This window comes from Rhinolophus hipposideros (assembly GCF_964194185.1).
Source record: "Rhinolophus hipposideros genome assembly, chromosome: 15".
NCBI lineage: Eukaryota > Metazoa > Chordata > Mammalia > Chiroptera > Rhinolophidae > Rhinolophus > Rhinolophus hipposideros.
The window spans coordinates 32,660,291-32,684,592 of NC_138061.1; the positions used below are offsets into that span (position 1 = coordinate 32,660,291).

At 35.9% G+C, this 24,302-nt stretch overlaps 1 protein-coding gene across 3 annotated transcripts in view; it reads left to right on the top strand.

Moving 5' to 3' along the window:
* RNLS (renalase, FAD dependent amine oxidase) overlaps positions 1 to 24,302 on the top strand; it is a 259,728-nt gene that overhangs the window by 221,147 nt on the left and 14,279 nt on the right. For 2 of the 3 annotated variants that reach the window (XM_081075144.1, XM_081075146.1), the window contains one exon: positions 10,269 to 10,444. In XM_081075144.1, coding sequence (XP_080931270.1) covers positions 10,269 to 10,444 — 176 coding nt within the window. Of the gene's footprint in view, positions 1 to 10,268; positions 10,487 to 24,302 lie in introns of all 3 variants that reach the window. The other variant, XM_081075145.1, reaches the window with a different exon arrangement.

The following is a 24,302-nucleotide window of genomic DNA, read 5'->3' on the forward strand; positions in this document are numbered from 1 at the left end:
TAAGATGCATTTTAACTAGTAGATGAGCAAAAATTACCCAATGTTGGTAAGAGAATGGAGAAACAAGAGTTCTCATATGCTATTGGAGATTTTTTGGGTGGAAATTTGAAGCACCATTTAGTGATATCTGAAATAATTTTAAGTGTGCTTACTCTTTGATTCAGCAATTCTATTTCTAGGAACTTATCCTAGAGATAGTCTCACATAAGTGCAACAAAGATATATGAAAAAAATGTGCTCATTGGAGCAATGCTTGTTATAGAAGCAAACTGGAAAAAATGAAATATCCAGCTATGAAACACTGACTATTTGACCATGGTAAATCCATACTATTAAATTAAGTAAGTCCACATGAACTGAGAGAAAGCTATCCAAGATATGTTAAATGAATAAAAGTAACTTAAAGAATAATAGATATAGTAAGAGTATATTTCCATTTTAAAGAGGGAAGTAGATATGCAGGCTCATGTGTAGAAAATTTCTGGGAGGATACATAGGAAACTGTTAACAATTATTACTTTGGAGAGTGGGACTTTCACATCTGAGATAGAAGCAATACCTTTGTTTATTTTTCACTTCATACCCTTCCACAGTGTTTGAGTATCCTTTTTAAAAATAATTTTGTAGTTTAAATAAAAGTAGTTTTAAAATACCAAAAATAATTTCACACTATCTTTCCTTTAAAGAATCATACTGAGTGTGCATAATCATATTAGGGATTCTGAGAAGCCATATTTAATTTTTTAAACAGCATTTCAAATATATATTTGTCCAAAGAATTTCAATGTTTTTATTTTGCCTAATAGCTATTAATATGGCATGGATCACCCTGTGGACAGCACTGACCTAAAGAATCACAGAGACATTTGGATTGGCCTAAGGTCATACAGCCAGGGAGGAGGGAGACAGAATTTCTGACTTGACATCCAAAGCTCAGTTGGTGTCCCTCAAAAATTGACTGCAATCAAGATGTAGAAAGGGATCTGATTCATCCATATTAAATAAAGCATTTCTTGTTTCTTAAAGAGAAAAATAGCACTCCAGAATTTTCTGTAAATCTTAGGTGGTATATCATAGTTTTCTCGGAAGAGTTAGGTACTACCTTCAGGAAGGAAGGAAGGAAGGAAGGAAGGAAAAGGAAGGAAGACAAAGACATGAGTTATATTTCTTGTCTTTTAAGAGAGCACCATTTTACCTCTTTTTAATAGGTATTTTACCTTTAAAAAGGGAAGCAGGAGATTGTTAGGCAATTTTAGTATCTAGTTGCTGACAAGAATACAATTTCTCAATTTTTCTTTCTGAACCTTTTTCAGGCCAGTTACCCTCTCCTATCAGTTCTCTAGATATTGTTATCTTATCTCCCAAATGAGACTGTTCATTCAAACCTCTTCAGTGATTTTCATTGGCTATTTAAAGCAACTGCTATTATCAATTAACATAGTCCCCTACCTCCAGGGAATAAAGAAGAAAATACATCTATTTCTCTTCAAAGATGATAGGATAAAAATGAAATAAGGGGAGAGCCATGAGTAAAAAGCTCTTTTCTTTGTGTCTGACTCATCTTTCATTTCAAAAGTTTACACTTCTAGAGTCTTACTCTTCAGTTAAAACCATAAAATTGTGTTGAATGACTATAAATACAAAAATTGCTATAGAGAAAAATGTATAAATACAAAAATTGCTATAGAGAAAATTGGAAGTAATGCAGTTGCCCACGATACCAGTAGGGCTCTTGTAGATGAATTTTGGCCTCTGTAACCTATTCGTAAGAAATAAGTTTGACATATTAAAAAGCAAATAAAACCTGCAGGTGGTCCCTCTGAATAGTGAGGCCTGGTTCCTGAATCTGGGCCAGCAATAGACACACAGGACAGCAGACATGCTGCCAAGGAGGAGGAATGCCAAATGGCAGAGTGCTATATGCTTGTTTGGATTGGCTCTGCTAGGGAAACCAGGAAGGGAAGAGAGAGGCATTAGAAGAATGGATGTTTCCATCTCAGTCTCCCTTTCCCCTCTCCACTCTTCTTCCTTCCCTTTTCTCTGCTATTCTTGCACTTAGAGTAAGTTAGTTTTTTTTGTTGGATTTACTGATGTGATTGACTTATTCTCCATTACATGTGCTGCTGAACCCTGGAGACATATGAAAGACCTAAATTGTAATAAGAGCTTTCATGGCTAGAGGACAAGGATAGTTGAGCCAATTCCACATGGAGTACAAATTGGGAAACTTACCACCAATTTCTGTTGCCAGGAGGAAGGAAGAAAGAGAGACGACTGTGATTACTCCCAAACTACGAGGCTCTCAACTCCTTGTCCATTTCCTCTCTTCACATGAATCTGTTTCCTAAACTTCATTTTCACAGGCTGGCAATACCATACCATTTAGCCGTTAATGGTTCTCTAATTATTTTGCCTATGTGTCATCTCCCCCACTGAGACGTACGCTTCTGAAAAGCCTCCGTTGAGTTTCTCATAGTACCAAGCACTGCACTAGACACTCAGATGCTCATTTGATTGAATCAGTAATTGAAGAACCATTTTCACCCATTTCCTGATGCTCTTAGCCTAGACCCAATTTCTGTCCAACTTGATGACCCAACTTCTGCCAAAAATGAAGTTTATCAGATAGAAAAGTTCTCTCAGGTCTTTGCATGTGAATAAGGGTGTCCCATTGAGTTTGAGCTTGTTGTGTGACCTAAGAATGTATATTTCTCATGGCTACAGAAGTAGAAAATCATAAATTTGGGTCAGAAGAGGGAGGGGAATATTCTGTTAATTTTTTCTATATATCCAGTTTTCTAGGACAATGTAAAAAAGTGGATCTTCCTCCACTGTTTAAGTTTATTGTCCTATATTAAATACTTAATATATTTTAGGATTTTTTCCATTGACATCTATTCTGATTCATTGACTATTATTATCAACCAGTACTAAGCTTTATTAATTGCTGTGGTTTATAACGCATTTAAATACATGGCAAAGCAAATCTTGACTTACTGACTTTTCAAACAAAACCACTAAATATTCTCTTTGTCTTATTTTTCCTTTAGAATCATTTTTTTTTCAAATTCTATGAAACTCTTGTAGAATTACAATTTTTTTCTTACTAGTTATCACTGGTATATAGGAATATCCATTTAATATAAAAAATTTTAAACTAATTTGATGGATTCTATGTTGGTCCACTATTGTTTTCAATCACATGATTTTCCTTCTTCCTAGCAGTTATAAACTTTATTTCCATTATTTTTATCTTAATACCCAGGCTAGAGCAATGTTAAACACCATTGGTATTACTAAGTTTCCTTGGTTCATGCTGATTTCACTGTGAAAATCTATATTATTTCATTGTAAAGAATGATATAAGCCATCAGCTTAAGAAAGATAGTCTATCTCATTAAGAGAAAGTCACCTTTTTTCATATTGTATCTTTATTCCCATGAATTGATATTAAATATTAATAGATGCTTTTTAAATGTATATTTTTCTTAATTGTACCTATTAATACGAAAAATGTATCTATTACTTCATAGAAGAATGATCTTTGGTTTGGTTTATGTGTTTATATGTGTAAATACGATGCGTATGTCTGCAATTAACATTAAACTAGCGTGACAATTTTAAACAAATCACAAGTGAAGCAACCAGGTCCTGAAGTCTTTTTTTTTTAAGTTATTGACTTTGTTTTTTTATTTCTTTTATGCGTTATGGTTTATACTGATATCTTTTATGTTAAGTTAATTTTGATAACTTTTATTTTCCAAGAAAAATCACCCTATTTCTTTAAGAATTAAAAGTTCATCAGCACAGACATGTACACTTTTATGGCTTTGTAGAGCTTCTCTGTATCTGATATATCCTATCTGGCAGAGGAAGAAAATGGGGGTGACTTGATTGGACTGGAAAAAAACAAAAAAGAAATAAAACGTCTCTTGAGATGCCAAACCACATATCTATCCTCAGTAAGATTTGGTTCCAGAATTAATTCTGTCAGTGTATTCTAAAAATCTAGTCAAAGTAATGTTGGGCAGTATTGTTCCAAAGGCATCTGGCAAAGATGAAAGTAAATCTCCAAAGGAACGCTCTTTAAACTTAGGCCTCAAAGATGTTCTCAGATAAAGTTCCTAGGAATGTTAGGCTCAACAGGTACATGGGCTCACAACAGGAAAAAAATAAATCACAAAATACACAAGGAAACATACCTTTGTGAGCAATAATCGTCTGAAACAACAAGAAAAGCAGAATCAAACTCATAAAGAAAGACTGCAGCTTTGGGAACAACCAAACCCACCAACCAACCAAATATATTATTAAGCATGTTTAAAGAAGTAAAAGAGAGTACTGACAGTGTGACTAAGGAGAAATTGATCGTAAAGATTTGAAAAATACAATTTTTATGAATGAAGAGTAAAATAATTAAAACTTGAAATTCAAAGGACATATTAAATAAACACAAATGTAGGGGGAACGATGAACTGCAAGATAAATCGGAAGAAATTATGAATGAAAGCTAGCATGCAGAGACAGAGATGGAAAATATTTTAAAAAGATCAAGATAGATGAAGATAGAATGAGAATATCTATCTATCGTTTCTCAAATTAGAGTTCCATGAAAACAGAATAGAGAGAATGGGGAGAACTAATGGTTGAACAATTTCTAAACTTAATGACAAAAATGAGTCTTCAGTTTCAGAAAACCCAATGAAATCAAAGAAGGTAAAACAAAAAAGAAACTCAAACCTCAAGATAGGGAAGTAAAACTGCAGAACACCACAGGCAAAGAGAAAACAATAAAAGCATTCAGATAAAAAAGAAAAATTACCTGTAAAGGGACCCACAATCAAATCAACAGTTGGTTTCTTACTGGCATCAGTAAAAGCTAACCTATATTGGAATAATTTCCTTAAAATGCTGAGAAAAAATATTTTCAATCTATTATCATATATCATCGAAAATTATCTTTCACAAATGAGGATGAAATAAAGACATTTTTAGAAAAACAAAAACTGAGTTTACCTTCAACAGAACCTCATTAAGGAACTTCAAAAGAAGATACTTTAGGAAAAGGAAAATGACCCTAGAAAGAAGACGTAAGATCCACAAAGGAAGCTGTGGATAAATAGTAAGCAAAATTAAAGAGTTAGATCCTGGACAACAAAAACATATAAAATCAGAGTTAAAATATTTTAAATTATGCAGGAAAAGGATAAAGATATTAACTTTGACTTTAACATGGGTGCTTAAATTTATAGGTAGTCCCTAGAAATAGAAATAAACTGTATAACTTTCAAACTACTAAAGAAGAATGAAATATGGGGTAAAAGAGGTTTAATCAAAAAGAAGGCAAACTGTTAAAAAGAAACAAAGAAATGTTGAAAAAGAACAAATAGAAAACAGAAAAAACCTTTAAGATTAAAGGCATTTATAAATGAAAGATGTTCAAAATATATTGTTAAAAGTTGTCGGGAAAATAGCAGGAAACTAGTAACTTAGTTTCAATATAAAGCAAAAAATTTAAGAACTGAAAGGAGAACTTGGCAAATTTGTCATCACCGGGAGAGATTTTTAATATTGTTTTAGTTATTGATCATGCAAAAAATTTCATAAGAATTTAGTTGATTTAGAACAAGACAATTAACGTGATTATTCAAATAGATTTATTAAAATATTCAATCAACATCTAGAAAATTCTATTCAAGTGCACATGTAACCCTTATGAAAAGTGACTATGTATGAAACCATTCAACAAATCTTAAATTATTATCATACAGACCACATTCTCTGACTCAATATAATTGAGTTAGGATTTGTTTTAAAAATGTATTTTATTATAAACAGCATACATCTATATGTTATTTTCTTGACCTAATATGACAATATTTGTCTTTAATTAAGCAAGTTTAGTCATCAACTGAAATGGAGACTGTAGCCAAGGAAACAAGAAAAGGCTGGAACTCAGAAGGGCAGCAATGGAAGAATTAGAAAAGATTACCAAGAGCAAAAATGTATCATTAGAAACCAGGGATAAAATAATCCACACCCTCAAATTCTCAGTTACTATGTACAGATACGAAAGCTGGACAATGAAGAAGGCCGATAGGGAAAAAATATTGATTGACTTGAAATATGGTGTGATGAACAAGTGGGTTCTAGAGCAAATTAAACCTGAAACATCAATGGAGACAAAAATGACAAAACTAAAGCTGTCTTACTTGGAGTACATCATGAGAAGGCAGAGTTCTTTGTAAAACATAACAATGCTGGGAAAAATAGAAGAAAAAGAGGGAAAAGAGGGAAACCAAATACGTATGAGATGGTCTGACTCCATAAAAGAAGCCCTAGGCATGAGTCTACAGGAGCTGAGCAGGGCTGTAGAGGGCAGGGCTTTGTGGACATCACTCATTCATAGGGGTACCAGGAGTCAGAGCTGGCTCAATGTCACGTAATACACACAAGCAAGTTTAATCTGTTAATGTTTATTATGACTGATATGTTCATGGCTCTAAGGCAGCTGAAGTACTTATTCCAAAACAAATTTTAGTTTCTGCTTGGAGCATAGGTAACTAGTTTTGATTGTACTTCACGTGAGAGGCTTCTATAGCTCAGTGTTCTATTAACAGAGATGTTAATGCTACTGCTACAGCCAGGCTGCTGCTATTGCGATTATCAACTTTCAGTGTCTTGACTCCCGCCCAAATTGTAGACTAAAAACTCTGTTCCACTTCATACCCATTAGGATGGCTATTATAAAATAAATAAATAAAAATAAAACAAATAACAAGTGTTGACAAGGACGTAGAGAAATTAGAACTTTTGTGCTTTGTTGGTTGGAAGAAAAAATTGATGCAACCACTGTGGGAAATGATATGGTGATTCCTCAAAAACTTAAACATAGAATTACCGTTTGCTCCATCAATTCCACTCCATGTATATCCCCAAAAGAAGTGAAAACAGGGACTCGAGTAGATATTTGTACATGCATCTTCATCGTAGCATTATTCACATTGCCAAAAGGTGGAAGCAACCTTTTAGTTGCTCTAGAACCTAAGTTGCTTCCACACATGAATGTATAAACAAGATGTGGTATATACATACAATATTCAGCGGCCTTTAAAAGGAAGGAAATAGACACATGCTACAACGTGGATGAACCTTGAAGACGTCGTGCTAAGTGAAATAAGCCAGTCATAAAAGAACAAATATTGTATAATTCCACTTATATGAGGTATCTAGAATAGTCAGATTCATAGAGACAGAAATAGAATGGTGGTTGACAGGGGCGGGGGGAAGGGGGAGATGAGGAGTGTTTAATGGGTACAGAGTTTCAGTTTGGGAAGATAAAGTTCTGGATGGTGGTGATGGTTGCAGGACAACGTGAATGTACTTAAGGACAGAGAACTGTACACTTAAAATAGGTTAAAATTATCAATTTTGTGTTATGTATATGTACCACAATAAAAAAAAAAAACACAAAAAACTTCTGTTCCTATACCCAGGAAGAGCCTGCCACTGTCCCTGGGGTGTTGATATACTAATCAATTTTTGAGAAGAGTCAACTGTTAAGTTGCTCTTACTACAGCATAGAAGTCAAAAAAGGAATATTATCTATGAATGCCTTAGGTTTGTGTACCACTTTATATTGGAAGAAAGGCTTTTATGTGATGTGTTCTAACCCATTTAATCCTCATGACAGCCTTATAAGGTCATCCCTTTTAATTCATGAAAGAAAGCAGCCTGAGCAATGGTTGTCTAAGACCACCAGCCTATTAAGGATTCAAGGGTTAAAATACTTATCTACGGACTAAAGCCACTGATCTCCCTACATACAGAAATAGTCGTCAACTTACTATGAACTTTACATTTAAAATGCCAAAAGCAAAGTGCTAAGCTTGTTAAACTGAGTAAAAAAAGAAGAAAAAAGATATCATTACCTTCTCAGTGACCAAGGAATAATGATTACACTAAATTTACGTTCTGAATCCTATTAACATATTTGTGGCTTTTTATAATGCTCTATTTCCAAACCTTGGTCACGTTTAAACTCTTCATTGGCTGGTTGTGTTTTTGAACTTTAGCTTCTAAAAATACTCTTTAATTTGGGGGGGGGGGTGGAGCTTTCCCTTAAAACGTATTGTTTTAGGTTGCAGCTATTCAAATTTTTATCTAAATTCTCAAAAAATTTTGTTTGATTCCAATAAAAACAAGTAGCCAGGTTGTTCTCTCATTGTTATGCAAGAACTGTTTCATTTTGGATCTTAAATTTCCTTTTTTATTGCTCTCCTTGGAGTGGATGGCTAATGTAAATGAGAGAAACCTGGCAACGCACCATCACTGCCCTTAGTAATTTTACAAGTTCCCCCTAAAACAAATGGCTGGGTCAGTGCAACCTCCCAATTCTCAGCACGCAGCTAGCATTCATTTTCCTTTGAAGCCTGCCATAGATAAGTGGACTCAGAACCCCAGCTCTCCTGCCACAGAACGCTATCCCGGTAGCTTTCTCTGTTTCTGGGAAGACTTAGTACCCCATGGAAGAGGGGTGGCATTGACATTCCCTCGCTGTGAACAAGCCTCCTCAGTTTATTAACTGATAACATAACTAACTCCCTGCAGCAATGTGCAATAGGTTTCTCACTGTGCTGGGATTCAGGGAAAGAATTTGAGATTTTGCACCCTCTGTGTGGTTCCTGTGACATCTACACTGATGGGTTAAACATTGAATGTTCAAAGAGATGGTCCCTTTATTTCCTCTTCCAAGTTGTTCCAGCTACAGTGAGGAGAAAACAGTGGGCAATCTCCTTACCTTTGCATTTACTGCACATATCTCGAAGTCAAACCTTCCACCTCATATATATAAACATGTTTGGAAGCACTGACTTCATTTTAAAATGCTTATAGCATTTTGGGATGATCTTCCCTGTTCAATTTTTAACTGAGAGAGCAAAGAGCAAAGGAAAAATGAAGTATTTTACAAAAAAATAACACCTATCATTTGTGCAATTCCACAGGAACTTTTCCTTTGTATATACAAGTATCTGATTTATTGCTTCTATTTCCATAGCTTACATTTATGAAGCACCTACTTTGTGCTGAGCATTTCAAGTGCAGGATGTTATTTAATCCCCACCACGGACCTATGTGGTTGGTATTAACATTCTGATTTGATATAAAACAACAGAAAACCAAAAGAAACAACAACAAAAAACACTCCTTGAAATGTAAAGAGGTTAAATGGGCACATTAAGTGGCTTATGTGGTTCAACCTTTTTTTTCTATGTAAAATTGAACAAACCTACCTCAAATAGATCATTGTCTTTAGAATCCCTAATTAACCATTTTCAGAATCAGACTTGCCAATCCCTGTCATTACCTTACATGCTTTAGTATTCTCTTCTCTCTGCAGCGGGGAACACCAACTTTCACATTATTATTTCATACATTTCAGATCTATTATTATTTCCCCTCAACTTTCTCCTCTGCATGATTTAAACAAATAATAATAACAGGCAAAGCCTTGTTAACGTTCCTTCCAAGACTGTATTTTCTAGTGCTTCAGTAATGTTGCTTTCAACTTCAAACTTTATTCAACATTCCTATATTTCACTAAAGAGTGAAAGATACGAAGCAGACACTCATTATTTGTAATTGTGAAATGTAATGGCAAACAAAAAAGGAAACTAGCTCCATGTTATAAATGAGGCAGACTTTTATTTTTCATGCTGTTTAAAAGATAAAGGTGAATGTTATGAGGTCAAGCCTGTTTTTAGAGAGAAGCTTGATTTAGTTTTTCAAAAGTGGCAAAGATATTTTATTCTGGCATTTAATAATTTCAACAAAATATTTTGTAATCCATTTAACCAAAAATTAATAATTATTTCTTGGATATCTACTTTGTCCTTAGAATTTAAGGAAAATATAGGCTATGTGTAAGAATTGGCTTCTGCCCTGAAGAGTTTATAATTTAGTGGAAGAGAGAAGACGAATGTACCAATAAATTTAATTATATCCAAGGCCGTACCTACTAGGTGCTCTTTTTACCCTTCCTTCTGTTTCTTTAGCACGGCCTGAAAACTTGTTCTCTAAAATGCATCACGATTTTTTTCTCCTCTTCAGAGAAACTTGATTTTGAATTTCAGAAATAGCCTCGTTTTATGCTTCAAAGATTTGAATCTGTTTTCCCTACAGTTATTGTCTGGTTGTTGTGATCAATTCTTAAACCTGGGTTGAAATGCTACCCACCATAAGACATGTTTATGTTTCTTTTACACTAGCGTCATCAGAAATCGGGCCTTCTCTTGTGATTCACACCACTGTCCCCTTTGGAGTGACACACTTGGAACACAGCCTTGAGGATGTGCAGGAGTTAATATTCCAGCAGCTGGAAACCATTTTGCCGGGTTTGCCTCAGCCAGTTGCTACCAAATGTCAGAAATGGAGATATTCACAGGTAATCAGAGAATCCAGTAGTATGAGCACATTTTCTGAATAGGTAAGCAGAACGGATTTTTTATTTCTTTCTCATCCTTTGCCTAATGTGGAAGTGTAAACTTCTACAGGTTTTATTACCCCGTTATTTCTCAATAAGAAAGGCATACCATTTTCTCCAATGTGATGTTTAAATTCTACCATCTCAAAACTTATACACCCTGAAAATCTGGGGTTGCCTATACAAGCAGGCAGATTATATATCAAAATTCAGCTATTTCTCAGGGGTTTCTCTAAATCGGTACTGTGGCTATATAGAAACCACTATAACCTCCCAAATTTTTGCAATATGTCAAACTAAACTTGTAAGAGTATTTTGCTACCACAGTTTTCATTTTTATTAAGTTCCCACTTTGGTTTTGACTGCTGCCAGCAGAGCTCTTTGGGGAAGAAAGATGAATACCTGCATAGATCAGCTAGTTGAGCTGTTTCTCAGGGTTAGGTAAACCTGCTGATTGCTCTACTAGTTCAAATTTAAAGCTCTTTAAGTAAATGTTGACTTGTCTGAAAGTCTCTGCATATTCCAGTAGAAGTTTGTCAGTACTCCTAGAAACAATTTTTTTTTTTTTTTTACGTTTTTACTTTTTATTTATTTTTTTTTTATTTTATTTTTTTTTATTAATTAATTTATTTATTAGTTTCAGGTGTACAAAACAAGGTAATACTTAGACGTTCATCATTTATATAGAAACAATTTTTTGATCTGTAAACTCTGTTGTGAAGTCTTTTGTGGACAATGAAGCAAATGGCAGAAGGAAAAAGAAGAGTTGTCTCTTTTTTCCTAAGATTTCTGAGCCCATTGATGAACTGATTTATCAACACTTGTTGGTTATCTGAGTTGTGAAACGTTTAGAAAAAGTGGCGTTGTGAGAAATCACAGCAGATTTTGTAGATTTTAAAGGGCTTTCCAAAATCAGAGGAAATGGGAAATTGTAAATTACTTCTTCCTAAAACTGCTCTATGTGTTTACTCTTATCTTCTCAAGTTAAATGACACAGTGAAACTTTTGGGAAAACATTTACTTAAACATGTCATGGTCATTTTAGAAGACTTTACTTTTTCCTTTTAAAAGTATTGAAAAACCTTAATAGCTAGTGTCTTTAAGTGATAATTAACTCAATTTTAGGTTGACCTGCAAAAGAAGATAGGAAAATCATCTTCTTGATATAATTTTAAGCTAGATAATATTGCACAGCAAGTCACTTTGCAATTTATAAATATTCCTTTAAAAAAACAATGGTTTTTGAGTTTTCCTTGTGACTTTCTTAAAATAACTTATTAATAAAGCAAAAAGATGGTTTAAAATCTACTTGTTTCTTAAAATTTAATGTGTTGTAGAAATAGATTTGAACTTACTACAAAATGACCTATTCAAAGTTGTGCAATATCACAAAATGTAATAAAACATTTTTGAACACAAAGTACATCTAAACCCTAGCAATGATTTTTATTACAATTCAGTTGTTTCTCTCTTGAAATTATTCCAGTACATTTATAGCTCTATAGTTATGAAATCTACATTGGTTGCAAAGCCTAGATGGGAATAAGTTGTCATTTAACCTTAGAATTTTGTATTTTCCACTATTCGCATACTTCTCCTTGTACTTTGAGTATCATTCTATAGAACACAGCATTGCTGTTAATGGCAGAGATATCATGTACTTTGTGAGACAGATAGATGACAGATAGGTGATAGATAGATCTCCCATATTACCTTAGAAAAAGAGATAATTAATGACAATTTCAGAGAGTTAATAGCATTGTACTAGTTTTCAATTATTAGTCCCAAAATAACATTTCTCCAATATTTTTAAAAGGTCCAGCTTAACCTTTGAAATCTGACATAAAAGAATGCACCCTTATTCCCTCGCCATCACCGGACACATGATCTATCTTTGATGAATTCATAAATGTTTGTGTATGAATAGGTTCTAATATAGTACTTAAACTGAAGGGAAGGATGGTGTAGAAACTCTGACAAAAAAAAAAAAAAAGAGGAACAAACAACTGATTTTGACATTGCCCTTATATCTAATTAGAGCTATAGTCCCTTTGCAGGGGAAATCCTACCCAGACTTCTTCCCATTCTATGTTCCCTTGTTTCAGCCCCCTCTCCTGCTCCACCCAAATCTTCTCCTATTGTTCACACTCTACCCTGTTTCTTTTCTTTTCTCTCTCTGACAAAAAAAGTGATAGAGCCCCTTTAATCCTCATTTTATGAAATCCTACATAGCCCACTGTACTGATGTCCCCTGCCCCAGGCAGTGAGTGGTGATTCCCCAACATAGACCTCCCAGACTTGACTTTTTATCTCCATTCATTTTATTTCTCTTTGTTGGGGATCCCTATACTGCATGTTGGCACCCAGTGACTGGAGGATCGGAAGAAGAGGAGAAAGGGTCATAGCAACAATGGGCACCCAGTGTGGCAGCCTGGAGCTGCCAATTCAAAGATGTGATCTCACTTCATATTAAAAGTAGCCTTAGAGGTGGCTGGTTTTAACCCACTACAGCAACATGAAAAACAAAGCCTCAAAGACATGAAATAAAATTTCCAAAGGTCCCATGTCTAGTAGTGACAAAACCAGCCTGCCTGACTCTTAAGTCCTGCACTCCTTTTCACCACCCCTCTGTTTCCTATTACCACAAGTTTGGTAGCTTACAACAACATAAATTTATTATCCTATAGTTCTGGAGGTCAGAAGTTCACGACAGGTCTCACTGGGCTAAAGTCAAAGTGCTGGCAGGGCTGTGTTTCTTTCTGTAGGCTCTAAGAGAGAATCCGTTTTCTTGCCTTTGATGTAGTCTAGAAACTGCCCCCATTCTTGGCTTGAGACACCTTCCGTTATCCTCTGAGCCAGCAACAGCTGGTCAAGTCTTTTTCATACTGCATCACTGTGAGCTTTTCCCCTGCCTCACTTTTTCTTTAAGGACCCTTGTGATTACATTGGCCTCACCTAGATAATCCAGGATAATCTCCCTATCATTCTATGAGACAGTATCTCCCACCTCCCTCATAAAAACTGCAGAGTATCAGCTCTTAAAAGCTTCAGTCACTCTAGGGAAGTGACTGCTATCTGAAAGAGCTGAGGGATTATTTTGTGTGTGGTCAGTTTCTTGTTTCCCTGATGTTGCTCTTCCCCGCCCTGTGATGCCTCATTGGCAGCAGTGGGGGGGGGGGTGAAAGATAGATGTTTTTTCATTTATTCATTTGGTTACTCATTTATTCAATAACCATATAAACAATACCTTCAACATGGCTAGTACTCTGCTCATAGAACCCTAGAAGATAATATTTGCCGAAGGCCTTCTCCTAAAATACTAAATTGAATTTTCTATCTTGAGTAAGATAACAGTGCATTCTTGGGGGTGCTGCTCTTACAGGAGGAAAGAGGCAGATGAAGAAAGAAGGTGTGTTGGACGACTTGGGAGCAGCTCGGTGCCTCCCATTTGGGGTTCAAATAAAACACCTGAGTAGGTGGCTCAAACAAACATAACAAAGAAATGGCAGATTTGCCATGGTTCTTGGCTCCGCCCTTTGGCAGCTATTTGCCCTCCGTAATTTAAATGTTTATCCAGTTAATATAGCTTGATGCCTAGGCTGTGATACATTGAATTACGGTTTCTGTAACAAGTATGATATAGTGATCCTTTCGGCAGAAGAATAATAACTGAAAATGCCTTTCCATGTACCTTGACGGGACATTTAATCAGTTGGATTACCTTAATGCTCTAAACCATTACTATTGGCTGTGCTTCCCTTTGTTTCAGGATATCAGGATGCCTTTTTCAAGCTATAGTCAATGTCTGAGTTGCTTAGTACTTTAACTTTAATTTCCCCCATCAAGGGCCCTTTACTTCACTTCATTTAACATAACTGATGGGTTACTTTATTTTTCAAAATTTATCAAATGTGTTTTTAAATACCAAAGAGATCAAGAGAGGAATTTCGGGGGGACAGGAACAGGGAGAGGGAGGTGGTGACTGAATACAATGGAATCTTTGGTAAACTAAATGGATTTGGACTAGCTTGTTAAGCTTTTGAGGTAGAATCAGGAAACAGTTATTTTTTATAGTTACATGTCTTCATTTAGTCTTTTACCCTGAGACTGTACCTTCTCTTTCCTCAATGGTAGTTCTTTCATATTTTTTAAGAAGGATCATGAGCTCTTTATGAATCTGATAAAAGCAATGATCATGAAGGTTCTCATTATTTCAAAATACTTAAGTACACATAAATACAAAATGGCATACAATTATGAGGATTTAGAAGCAACCTAAAGTCTTCCCATTGAGAACACCTACTATAAATTTCATACTAATATCACCTCAATAAATCAAGAGCCCCTCATGGCCCCATCTTGTGTTGCAAAGAAACACAATTCACCTACCAAAAGGAATATAAAGTAATTCAAATCTTTACTAATATCTTTTAGAACATTAATGAATATTCAAAATTCATCATCCTCAACAGTACTTTTTGAAGTCTCTGTCTTCATTTTTTTATATATCCCACTCTGGAAGCTCCCTCAAATCTCTTTGCACCCTTAACACTTAATTCCCCACACACTTTTTTCTCAGACAATCAGCTCGGTGGGCTTATCTCTTTTTATGCCTTTCCTCTCCTCAGCTTCCCATTCACATTCTTCACTTTTGACTCTCTCCTTTCATTCTTCCTTGTTAGATAAGAGGAAAATCTGTGCCCTTTTCAATGCAGCTTCCCCATTTTACCTTCCTCCTGTCTTCCCCAACTGATTACTGCAGTTGGCATAGTACTGCTAGAAATTAGAAGGAATAAAAGAGAAAAGAGGAAATGTGCAAGAGTGCAAGGCCAGAATTTTCCTTTAGAGGTTTTTGTTTGGTGGGAGACGGAGGAGTATACAGAGAAGAGCCCGAGACCACCCATATACTTACATTATTCTCTCATCAGAGTAATTTTTGGTGTGTACTTAAATCTAATTTCAACACTGGAAGGCCAGGTGGTGATGGATATTTTCTTTTTTTTGTTCTCTTATGCATTTTCTATTGTATTTTCCTCATTTTCTTCTTTTAAGTAGGTAGGAACTAGAAAGCAGTGACTTATTGATCGTAGGAATATAAATTATAAATCCAAGACTGTCTCTTTCAAAGTAGTCAGTCCCTTGATAAGCTACACCCTTATTTTAACAAGCAGGGGCATCTCTTTCAGAGCCTGACGAGCGTTCTTCAGCATATCATCATTTGGATCATGAAATTTGAAATTTGAATTTGATGTTTTAGAAACAAAGTCGTTTGGACTTAAATCTTATCAATAGAATTAATAAAATTGTTAATCTTGACAATTTTCTCAAATATTTTTATAGATATAACTAAAGAAATATAGCGGTCTGTATTTATCTCTTTTAATGTGGCTAGTAGGCTGAATCTAAAAGCAGTTTAAAGCTGGTAACCCTAAAAGACATTGGCATCATTATGGATTTAAACATATGGCCTTCTAGGATAAGTACTTTGAAAGACAATATTCACTGGTGTTTATGAGTTAAACAACATTAGGTATGTTGTTTACTAGTTGATTTCCACAATGAAATCATGCTTTTTTAGTCATTCTGCCACCAATCCTATGACTTTTTCCCCATATTTGTGATTATAATTCCTGGACTTTTGATAATGTGCTGTGATTATGATCTTGGACTTTAGAGTCAGACAGACATTGGTTCAAACCTTGGCTATCCCTGTGCCTTTGAGCAAGTAGAGGGCAGCTCAAAGCCTCAGGGTCCCCATCTGTAAATGGTAACAACTGAACTACCTCATAGGGTTAGTGATTAAAATGAAACGAGAGAACACAGCAGAAAGCATTGACTACAGACACTAGTACAAAGCAAGTTCTCAATAAATATTACTAAATAGTGGTACAAAGAGGAGGGAGAAAGGGGTGGAGAAAAAAAGGTGCTTCCGTGGTCATTTCTTAGTAGCTTAGCTCTGTGTCCCTTGCTCTCTTTTATTAATTACTTCTCTTGATGGCCACATGCTGTCTCACTTTTTTTTTTTTTAACTCTCTTCTGTTTTCTGAGTTTCTCTCTTTTCTCTTCTCTCTGTTTCTCATATGCAGATAGCTCTGGACAGGAAAGTTTCAGGAGGACTGATTCAATGCCAGAAGTAATGACACTTAGTCATACCATAGGGACTGTTGAATAATGTCAGAACAAAGTGAGATAAAAGTGGTGGATCCCTGCGGACACAAACAACTCTTCTCAGTTGAGTTTTTTTAAGCTTATAGATTTTTCCAGCTTCTTGCCATTCATTCCTAAACTAACTCACACATTTTCCAGTGTTTGGTCATTTAACACATTTATGCCATGAGTCAACATTTCCTGGCATGAAATTATGGCCATGAGCACTCTTGCCTATGTGCCATAAGTTTCCATTAACCTATGGAGAGCCAAAACGGGCCTTTTGGGATCGGTGGACTACGTGGTGTGACCCAATCCATCACTAGCAGGAAATCTAACAGGTGTCAGTCCTGAGTAATCCATTGAGTAATCTCTCACCTCTTTGTCACTGGCACATAATTAACCAGTTGCTTCAGCTTATTATGAGGTAGCTACGAATATGTGAGATCATCAGCTGAGAAATTCCAATCATTGAATTAAGAATATACAGTCACAGTTTAATTGAAGTGTTATGGGTAGATATTTCCCCCTTTCACAAAATTCCATATTATGTGAGCTATTAAATATTTTAACACTTGTAAGTTTAATTAAATAACTTTCTCAAGTACCCATGGGACTTACCCTGCCATGCAGTCAGTATGACACTTGTTCAGAAGAACCAATTATTTTGAACAGCATTACTTTATAGAAAACTTTAAAAAGGAGTCTGTGTCATTTTTCCTGGACAAATGTTACATATATTCATCTGCATCCAATATAACTAGTTAAAGCTGGATGATGGATGTTATTATATGGGCATGGACACTCTAAGAGAATTAGGCCCTATTCTAACACTAATACATAAAGAATAAGTATACTTGGTCTGTTTAGAGTAGAGATCAGTATTATGCGATACAAAAATGTTCAGTTGACGAACACTATTTATACCCACATTAGAAATTAATAGTATATACTCGTCTTTTCATTAAACATACATTTATTGAGCTCCCATTCTGTGTCAGACATTATACTGGATTCTAAAGACTCAAAGACAGCTCCCTTCTTTCAGGGAGCTTCCCATATAATCAGCAAGGCCAACCAATAAACAGATAATCATGATACGGTGCAGTCTGCTATGAGAAAGTTATGCACTAGGTACTATGTGAACACAGAGCAGATTTGAGAAGAAAGTGGTAATACATAGCTTCCTAAGAGAAGATGTCACTTGAGCTAAATCCTACAGGCTGGCAAAGGAAATGACGTTAGAATGATGTTCCAACAATACATGTACTTTCCCAGAGGCAGGATAATGCAAGGGACACTCATTCTTTTTCACTTTGGTCTTTGCTATCATCTGTTATAGCACTTCAATAAACCATGACAGTCCACATCAGTTTTTTTAGAGAGTATATCCATTCCCTCTCTCAAAAATGCCATTTATTAATCCCCTAATCTGTGTAGTTTACTAGACTTTCCTTGTAACTCGCTTCATCCTCCAACCACATTATATTTTATATATCCTTCCCCATTGCATAGGTGAGAAAGCTGGGAATTAGAGAGCTCAGTACTTTGTGTGAGGTTCTTCTGCTAGGAAGTGGCAAAACTGGAATTCAAACACAGACCTATTTAAAAGCTAGTGCTTTTAAACACCTCACTCTACTGAAGCTAATTGTTTGAGTTCTGGCTTTCCCCCAATTATGACACATTCTTATACTATCATTCTTTTGCTGCTGTCAGCTATAAATAATAATAATAGTTACATTATACTTTGATTTTAGAAGTACTTTTGTACTTATTTTAATTTCATCCTCACAACAATTCTCACAGATAAAGAAGTAAATGTTATTATCTTTGCTTTAAATAAGGAAACTGAGGCTCATGTTGAATGTTTTGCCTAATGTGATGCAACTAGTAAGAAGCAAAATATAGAAATTGGAACATGTTACTTTAGGTTCTAAAGTCCATATTTTGCACAGTATATAGAAATTAACTAAACATGGATCATAGGCCTAAATATAAAACCTTAAACTATAAAACCTCTAGATGAAAACACAGAAGAAAATTGATATGATATTGGGTTTGGCAAACATTTCTTAGATAGGACACAAAAAGTAAAAGCTATAAAATAATAAATTGATAAATTGACCATGATAAAAATTAAAAACAATGTCTGAAAGACACTGTAAAGAAAATGAAAAAACAAGCCACAGACTTGGAGAAAACGTTTGCAAAAACATATATCTAATAAAAGACTGGTATCCAGAATATAAAAAAAACTCTCACAAATCAGTAATAAGAAACCAAATGGCCCAATTATATTTACATGGGCAAAACGGAAATAGCACTTTACAAAAACAGGTGTGAATTTAACCATGGAGTTGTAACAATTCTACAATGAAAACTGGAAATAATCTGAATATTCGTCACCTGGTAAATGAACAAACTATTATTCAAAACATTGTTGAAATTAAAGAGTTAAATAAATAAAGACATCCCATGAGTCAATGAAATAAGGAGAGACATATAGATCAATGGAACAGAATCAAAAGTCCAGAAATAGATGATTTCTGGTGAAGATGGCAGAGTAGGTAAAAGCTGTCTTTACCTCCTCTCATGACCACATCAAAATTACAGCTAACTACAGAACAATCATCATAGAGAATTGCCTGAAGTCTAGATGAACTAAAGTACTACCTCTAAGGAAATACAGAAGAAGCCACCTCAAGACTGGTAGGAGAGGCAGAGATGCAGAACAGGCTGGTCCTACACCCGTGTGTGACCATTAAAAACTGGGAGGGATATCTCGGCTGCAGAGGTCCTCCTGGAGGAGCAAGAAATCCCAGCCCCACACCAGGCTCCCTAGCCCAGAGTTCCACTCCTGGGGAGAGAAATCCCTATAACTTCTGGTTGTGAAAACCAGTGGAGATTGTAGCTGAGTGAGAGGGCAACTGGAGTCCCAGGCTATCCTCTTCAAGGGCTTGCACACAGACTCATTAGCTGATGGACTCACTCACTACGAATTCTAGCACTGGGGCAACAGCTCAAAAGACGTCGGGACATATGGGTTGGAACTGAATTATCTGGCTCCACGTAGAAGGCCAGAGGGGCAGCTTTCTTTCAGACAGAGGTGCTGGCACAATCCATGGTTTTGTTGTTGAGCCTTCCCCACTCCTGGCATGCAGACACAAGTGCTGCCATATTTGAGTCTCCATCAACAAGGCTAACACTGTTCATCTGTCCTGCCCTGGTGATTCCCTAAGACCCTGCTGCACCCAACTTTCGGACATCCCCAAACCACTTCAGTGTCTTTTCCACCCAAAAGGCTCATTTTAGGTTATGCTAAGGACTTTCGTAAAATCTCTCAAAGGTTCACAAAAGCCAAACAAGCAGCATCTGCCTTTGGTGTTTCCCCTACCTCTGGCTGAGCAGCCCTAAGCCTGGCACTAGTGGTAGCTGGCCTCAGTTTGTGTTTTAGCCTCTCAAGGCACCTCCAAGCCCAGCACAGGTGGCAGCCATCTATGGATTGCTTTGTGGCTCGTACCAGGTGGCCCTGAGCAGGACATAGGCTGTGGCTGAACTTGGCCTGCGGCAGGGCCCCTCCCAGGAAGCCCTGGGACTGGCAGGCCCAATGGCCAGCTTTGGACAGAGCCAGAACATTACCTGGTCACCTCCAAAAACAACACACCCAAAGGGAAGACTAGGCAGTCAGCAGAGACCTACTAAAGTGAACCCTGCTCTGCAGGGTCAGCCCCTGCACCACAGCTCCACCGCTGTAGTTATGGCCAGTCCTCACAACCAATCAGCCCAAGCTCAGTCCCTCCCATTGACATACAAATAGCAACCAAGGCTCACTGCAACAGGAGGGCACACACAACCCACACAAGGGACACATCTGGAGCACCCAGCACAGGTAATCAGGGGGACTGCGCCACTGGGCCCCACAGCACACCACCTACATAAAGCCATTATACAAAGACCTGGAGACATAGCAGCCCTACTTAATACACAGAAACAAGCACAGGATAGCATCCAAAATGGGGAGACAAAGAAATATGTCCCAAATAAAAGAATAGAACAAAGCTCCAGAAAAAGAACTAAACAAAATGAAGACAAGCAATCTATCAGACACAGAGTTCAAAACACTGCTTATAAGGATGCTCAATGATCTCAGGGAAAATTTCAACAAAGAGATAGAAAATATAAAATAGAGATAGAAAACATAAAAAAGAACCAGTCAGAAATAAAGAATATAGTAACTATAATGAAGAATACATTACAGGGAATCAACAGTAGATTAGATGAAGCAGAGGATTGAATCAGTGATTTAGAAGATAAGGTAGCAGAAAACATCCAATCAAACAGGAAAAAAAAAAAAAACCCTTAAAAAATGAGGATAGTTTAAGGGGACCTCTGGGACAATATCAAGCATAACAACATTTGCAATACAGGGGTACCAGAAGGAGAAGAGAAAGAGCAAAGAATTAAAAACCTATATGAAGAGATAATGATGGAAAACCTCCCTAACCTGGCAAAGGAAATAGACATACAAGCCCAAGAAGCACAGAGAGTCCCAAAAAAGAATAACCCAAAGAGGCCCACACCAAAACACATCACAATTAAAATGCCAGTGGTTTAAGATAAAGAGAGAATATTAAGAGCAGCAAGAGAAAAGCAGTTAGTTACCTACAAGGAAGCTCCCATAAGACTGGCAACTCATTTCTCAACAGACACTTTGCTGACAAAAAGGGAGTGGCAGGAAATATTCTAAGTGATGAAAAGCAACAACATACAACCAACATTGCTCTCCCCAGTAAGGCTGTCATTTAGAATTGAAGGACAGATAAAGAGCTTCCCAGACAATAAAAAGCTAAAGGAGTTCATCACCACCAAATCAGTATTATAAGAAATCTTAGAGGGACTTCTTTAAGACAAAAAGGAAAAAAAAAGATAAAAAATATGAATAATAAAATGGCAATAACTACATATCTATCAATAATTAGTTTCAATGGAAATAGATTAAATGCTCCAATCAAAAGATAATGTGGCTAAAGGGATAAGAAAAGAAGACCCTTACATATGCTGCCTGGAAGACAATCACATCAGATAGAAAAAAACACAGAGACTGAAAGTAAAGGGATGGGAAAAGATATGTCATGACAATGGAAACAAACAAACAAACAAAAAAGCTGGTGTAGAAATATTTATGCCATACAAAATATACTTTAAAACAAAGGCTATAACAAGAGACAATGAAGGACCCATTATTCGGATAAATACCCACTTCTGGGTATTAATCCAAAAATATAGGGGTAAATTTTCACAGTCTTGTTGTATTTGTCAATAGCTTCTTAGATATAACACCAAAAGCATAAGCAACAAGATAAAAAAATAAGAATTTTGGACTTTATCGAAATTCAAAATTTTGTGCATCAAAGTATTATCAAGAAAGTAATAAGACAACCCATAGAATGGGAGAAAATATTTGTAAATCACTTCGCTGAAAAGGTTCAACTATTGAGAATATATTTTTAAAAAACCTTACAACTCGACAGAAAAAATTACACCATCCAATTTTTAAAATGGGCAAAAGGACTTGAATAGATATTTCTCCAAAGAAGAGATACAAATGGTCAACAAACACATGAAAAGATGCCCAATGTCATTAAGCATTAGGGAAATAGAAATTAACACAATGCAACACCATTTCACACCCACTAAAATGGCTATAATTTTTTAAAAAGGAAAAAGCAAAAGAACAAGTGCTGGTGAGAGAAATTGGAATTCTGTGCCTTGCTGTTGGGAATATAAAGTGGTTCAAACACTGTGGTAAACAATTTGGCAGTTCCTCAGTAAGTTATACATGGAATTACAAGATGACCAAGCTATTTCACTCCTAGGTAAAAACCAAAAGCACTGAAAACATGTGTTCAAGAAAAATGTGTTCATGGCAGCACTATACACAATAGCCAAAAGTGAAAACAACTAACTCATGAATGGATAAACAAAATCTGGTATAAACATAAGACATAATATCATTCAGCCATAAAAATCAATGAATTATACCTGTTTTTAAAACTCAGACATTATGTGGGAAATACGTGTTCAACATATTTCTAATAAGAAGAGCCATGGGAAATTATATAGAAATGCACATATTAAATACTTGAAGGACAAAAAGAAAGTAATGAAATACTGATATATGCTACAACATGGATGAACCTTGAAAGGATTATGCTAAGTGAAAGAAACCAGACACAAAGGCCACATCTTGAATGATTCCATTTATATGAAATATCCAGAATATGCAAATTCATGGAGACAGAAAACAGATAAGCGTCTGCCAGTGGCTATTACTAATGGAAAATTTTACATTATGTGTATTTTACAGCACAGAAAATAGAAGAAATGTGGATGGCAATAAAAATGCTGTATTTCATTGGTCATTAGGGAAATGTAAATTAAAACTACAGTGAAATACTATAACATACCTACTAGAACGGCTCAAATAAAAAACCCTGAAGACCAAATGCTGGCAAGGCAGTGTAGCAACTGAAATTCTTACTTATCATTGTGGCAATGCAAAATGGTGCAGCCCCTTTGGAAAACAGCCTCATCTTTTCTTACAAAGTTAAATGACCCAGCAACCCCACCCTTAGGGATTTACTCAAGAAAAATAAAGACATACATCCATATATCTCAAATGTTCATAGTAGCTTTATTAATAATGGCCAAAAACTGGAAATAACTTAAATATGCATCACCTGGTAATGAACGAACTGTTGTACATCCATAAATAAAAACTACTCAGTAATAAAATGGAAAAAACTACCAATATTTGCAATAGCATGAATAAATCTCAGAAACATTATCCAAGTGAAAGAAGCCAGACTCAAAAGCTACATATTGTATTATTCTATCTGTATGGCTTTTTGGAATAGGCAAAACTGTAGGAACAGAGAACCGATCAGTGGTTGCCAGGAGCTGTGATTGAGAGAAGAAAACTAATCATAAAGGGGCAAAGGGAAATTTTGGGGGGGATGTGACAGAAATACTCTTCACATTGTTTATAGTGGTAGTTGACATAACTCTGTAACATTGTCAAAATTTATGGAGCAGTACACATAAAAAATGGTGAATTTTACTATGTATAAATTATACCACAGTTAAGCTGACTTTTAAAACCACTTGTTTTTTTTATCCTCCACTATTGTCTCTCTGAGGAGCACAAACCATTGAACCTTTTATTTTCACAGTATTGAAAGTAGAAAGAAGGTTGCTTCTAGACCCGAGGATCAAAATGGGTGCAATCTTTCTGCCATAATTGCACAGCCCAAACAAAAAGCTGTTGGATCCATTCAATATAAATGAGAACCAGAAAGAAATAAGGGCCATGCTTCTGGATGGTCAAGAAGAAAAAAGAAATGGGAGAGGGGATGAAGAAAGATTGAGTTAGGGAGGAATTAAGCAGCTATTAACTTAAATGAGAGAGATGTGATTAGGCTCAGTTGAGTAGAAAAGATGACTTTAGGTTAATCTCTAGACTCACAATCAAAAGCACTTTTGGCCCTCTGCATCCCAAGATCCCAAGCAGTTGGATCCTTTGAGAAATTGTGGCGCAACATTTACATTTAGATGGAAACAAAAGGAGTCCAGTCGTTAAACCACCTTATGGCTAGGAACTAGTTTTTGTACC